Source organism: Hyalella azteca, unplaced genomic scaffold (assembly GCF_000764305.2).
Source record: "Hyalella azteca isolate HAZT.00-mixed unplaced genomic scaffold, Hazt_2.0.2 contig5666, whole genome shotgun sequence".
NCBI classification, from domain to species: Eukaryota; Metazoa; Arthropoda; class Malacostraca; order Amphipoda; family Hyalellidae; genus Hyalella; species Hyalella azteca.
This window is the reverse complement of record NW_025935848.1, coordinates 14491-19247: the sequence shown is the minus strand read 5'-3', so window position 1 is coordinate 19247 and position 4757 is coordinate 14491. Positions and strand designations below refer to the sequence as shown.

At 40.4% G+C, this 4757-nt stretch overlaps 1 protein-coding gene across 1 annotated transcript; it reads right to left on the bottom strand.

Moving 5' to 3' along the window:
* Positions 1-1039: 1039 nt before the first annotated feature.
* LOC108675519 (sal-like protein 3) lies at positions 1040-4475 on the bottom strand (the record flags this gene model as incomplete). Its single annotated transcript, XM_047880599.1, has 2 exons — positions 4185-4475; positions 1040-2810 (listed from the first exon to the last, which is right to left on the bottom strand). Coding segments are annotated over exons 1-2 (1841 nt in total), but the record flags the coding sequence as incomplete, so codon positions are not given.
* Between the last annotated feature and the right edge of the window lie 282 nt (positions 4476-4757).

The following is a 4757-nucleotide window of genomic DNA, read 5'->3' as shown; positions in this document are numbered from 1 at the left end:
GGGTTCAGTTTAGGAGCAAAACGGCATTTGAGAGAATTCAGATTCGCAAAAACTTTGGATTTGTCATGGTACAATTTTGATAAAACTGGGGATTTAATGGGATTTATTTTTAAATAAATTTCTAATTCAATAGGATCCATTTTTACGGAAGAGCAGTTTTTAAATATTGTTTTGAGGTTTCATTGTATTCATGTCAATCACAAAGCCATATGCTAATGACTTAACAACCTTTTAAGGTCATATTATTTGTAATGATTTTTCATTTATAGAACCTCTTGGGTTTAACATGGATTTTTATAGCTCAAAAAAAAAATAAATCTCTTTTCATAGAAATAAAAACTGTTTTCAGTATAATAAAAAATGTTTTCATAACAATAATCAAATATAAGCGAACGATGTACTGTTTTTTAATTTTTTACTCCCCAAAGTTACGTATTTTAACGATTAGTAATTGGTTGCAGCCATTTTTAGAAATGAAAATTTGAAAAAAAAACTTTTGACCTTTGTTTCCGGTATAGAGAGGTTTTTAGGTAATGAAATTCTAGGACTATATCCCGTAGACTTTTACCGACATGGTCCTGCCACTGAACATAATCAGAATAGATTATTAATAATAAATATATTAATAAATTATTAAATTCATTGATAAATGTTCATTAGCAGATACAACGAAATCATTAATTTCACGTTATCTGTTGCATAAATTTTAACACTTAATATGTTACATTGACTCAGTGACTGCACAAACAGCTCAGTAAATTTGACATTGATGGTGCAGTGATCAAAAAATAACTCATAAATGATAAAAATATTTGCAGCACATCCACCAACAGTAATAGTAACGAAACAACAGCAATAACATCAGAATGAAAATAAGAGCAAGTATATGTCACACCAACACCAACAGTAACAGTAAAGAAACAACAGCAATAATAAAAACAGCAATAACAACAACACGAAAATAAGAGCCAAGTATATGTCACACCAACACCAACAGTAACAGTAACTAAACAACAGCAATAACAACAACAGCAATAACAAGAACATCTGGTGTGCCCTCAAGTTGCTGCGGTCCGCAAAACTGCGGCAACATTCGCTGCACTGGAACGGCTTCTCTCCGGTGTGGGTGCGGATGTGGCCCTGCAGCAGCCACGGCCGCGAGAACGACTTGCCACAAATGTGGCACTTGCAGGGCAGCGTGTGCGTCCTGATGTGCATCTTGAGAGCCCCACAGGAAGTGTAGGTCTTGCCACATGTGGGGCACGAGTAGGACTTGCCAGGAGTGCACTGCTGTTGGTGGCGGTTGAGTCCCGCTATGGTGGCGTAGCGTCGGCCACAATGTTTGCACGCGCATCGCGTTGATGGAGGACTCGTGTCAGTCGAAGAGGAAGACCCATCGCTTCCTGGTGGGGACAACGACCCCGCTCTGCTGTGGTGGGTCGGGTACACGGCCGGGCGCCAGCTCTCCTTCAAGAAAGTCCGCAGGGGTGACCGAGGAGTCGGTGGAGCGTAGCAATTTTGTGAGAAAACTTTCTTTTCTTTTTGGACGGGAGTGGACGCTGAAGAAGAAGCAGGAGTGAATATCTGCGAAGCCTTCATCCTTGATGCCACTTCGCTGATCAACTGCAGGCCTTGATAAGCGGGCGAGCTGCTCAGTTTAGTACTAACATCCTTCCAGTCCGTGCAGCTTGACTCCGATTTAACTTCGGTTAAACCTCCGCCGATATTTTTTGCTATAAAACCAGTTTCAAACGCACGGGAAGAATGCTGCTGTTGAGGTCGGTGATCAACTTTATAGGAGGAAGCAGGGCCAGGCTGCCCCGGAAACGTAGGCAGTGAAGTTATAGGCGTAGAAAATTCGTGGCTAAAGGCTTCATTCGTTTTGGGCTTGTCGGTGTAGATTTTAATGTTACCATCAGCTGTGGTTACAATTTTGCGCGGATATAGAGGAACTACCTTTTTCGGAACTGGAAACTTATAAGGAACAGACAGCTTAGCGTATACTTTTTTGGACAAATCTGGCGATGCGCCTAAGTTTGAGTGAACTGAATCATATTTTTCATGATGCAACTGATGTTCATTTTCTCGCCTCGAGATGTTTCCTGCTTTATAGCTGAGATCGAGAGCAGCCACATCGTCGTGCCGTGGTAAGGCAATAGAATGTTGCTGGGTATGCCCAGATGTTGCCAGCACAGCCTTTGGTCGAAGCACTGAGTGCTGTGAAGCCCTCATGATTCCTTTGTGTGGCATGGAGGAGACTAACGGTCGGACGGTTCTGCTCTGAACAGAACTCGGGTGCCCGGGCACCGCTCTTGCCAGCAGATGATGCCTGATGGAATGAATTGCTGGGCTACCAGAATCTTTGAAATTTGTGGTTTTAGAAGTGGAATTCTCCATGGTTGATGTAGATGTTTGTTTTATTATCGATGCAAAAGTACTTCCTGGGTATGAGTTTTCGCTTTGGAATTTATTTTCTTGTGAATACGAAGTAAATTCTGACTTGATTTGAATTTTTGGAGCGTTTGAGTGGAGTGCTGATAAAGGCTGACGTTGGGCATGCCCCTGGGCACGGATAATGTCCGTCACGGACTTTAAGTCCGTCGGGTCGGGACGTTCTGTTTTGATTCGATTCATGGGCGTCCTGTCGACGTCAGCGATGGGTTGGTGGGCCCCGTGAGTTTTGGGAGTCGCGTGGGTTGAGTGGGATTTGGGAGTCGCGTGGGGCGAGTCGGTCACCAGGGGATCATGGATCTGCTCTTCAGAAGAATTTCGCTTCATCGTCAGGTCTTGAGGCTCCTCGTTCTCCTCATCTGAAAAAACACAATAGGAAAATTTTAGCAAAGTTAGCTGTTTGTTAGTTCTTAGTAAATCGTGTCATATATTAATAAGAATTCAGTTAGTAAAGTTTGCCGATTAGGGAGACAGTTGAATTAAAAAATTATTGAATAAAAATAAAATTATTGAATTAAAAAATTATTGAACGCCCACCACGTCGTTCATGATCGGATAATTTGATATCAAAATATACATTAACGTCAGTTACATAACCGTAAATTTGGGACAGAGTAATTTTTTATTTTAAGAAGCTGATTTCCCATCAGCTGGGTAATGCGTTATTCCCTCACTCATGAACACATCGATGTATCAAAGTAAACACACAAACAAACATTAATTGATTCAGGAAAAATGTAAAAAATACACATCAAGTAATACACTCAGAAAAATAAGTGAGTTTTCGTCTAAATAGAGATGCACTTATGGCGCTTGTTTGTCCCATTTTGATCAATATGATCCATTACATTTTCTGTGTGTAATCTTCAGAGGCACACGGCTTTCGCTGCATGGACACATTTATGACCCATTACAATGAAAACTGTGTCAATAGTGATGCAAATAAATGCCGGTAATATGACACATCTGTATTAAAATCACTTGTTTGCTTAAATCGCAAGCTAACTTGGAATTTAAAAGCGAAGACAATTAATACGACAAAATTCACCATTTCTTGACGTTTCCTCTTAAGAAGAAATGATGAAATATTTCGGTATTGTTTTTGCTTTTAAATTCCTGGTTTGACACGTCCGAGACATACAAGAAGCACGAGACATAATACCCATGCAACATTGTGATACACATGGGGCACTTAATAATAAATATAAAGAAATGACCGAATAATAACAGAATTTACTGCTCATCGAATCCCCTGAGCTATAAAATAATAACCGAAATAATAAGGCTCATGAGGCTCGATAACGAATAAAAGGCAATGTTTTAGTCTTAACCAAAACTGTGGCACACTGAGACTCAAAACAAACAAATTCATGACACATCTAAGACACACAATAACTGTTATTTCGACGCATTAGAGACACACTTGTGACACACTAAATGTGACACATTAAAGACACACTTGTGACACACTTAATGTGACACATTAGAGACACACTTGTGACACACTTTACACTTGTGACACATCAGAGACACACTTGTGACACATCAGAGACACACTTGTGACACACTTGTGACACACTTGTGACACACTTGTGACACACTTGTGACACACTTGTGACACACTTGTGACACATCAGAGACACACTTGTGACACACTTGTGACACACTTGTGACACACTTGTGACACACTTGTGACACAAGTCACCAAGGTTCAGGGTCGCTGAGACACTCACCCTGCTGGGGCAGCGGCCGTTTCTTAGGCGGGCAGCGTGAATAGTCGATGGGTTGAGTTGCTTGTGCCATTTTGTTGATAATTAATTTGATTATTGCTATTATTTTTACTATTATTAATATTGTTCGAGCTTGATTATTTTTTCACTTGTTAATCATCTGGGCTCAGTGACCAGTTGTAGCCGTGTATATATTTTTTATGTCTTGTTTCGTTGTTTTTCGCAAAAGTCACTCGGTATGAACGGTTATTATATGCAACTCGAGTATTAAATCCAGAATATACCGGATTATGAGTCTTGGTTTCACCGCAATATTGGTTGAAAAATTCTGCAGTGAAAGGTGTATTGAGGTACGTAGTTCACTTGTCAACTCGTACACCTTGTAATAATTATTAATTATTTTAATAATTCCTAATTATTGAAATTTGTCGGGAATAATTTTCACTTCCTACTTCCGCCGGTGTCGCGCGTGCGTATGTGGCACGTGCCCACGTCGTACCCTCTTATATAAGTTTGCGTGGCTCGTATCCGTGCTACGCCAACTGTCGTTTGCACGTCATCTATTCACCTTAGAAT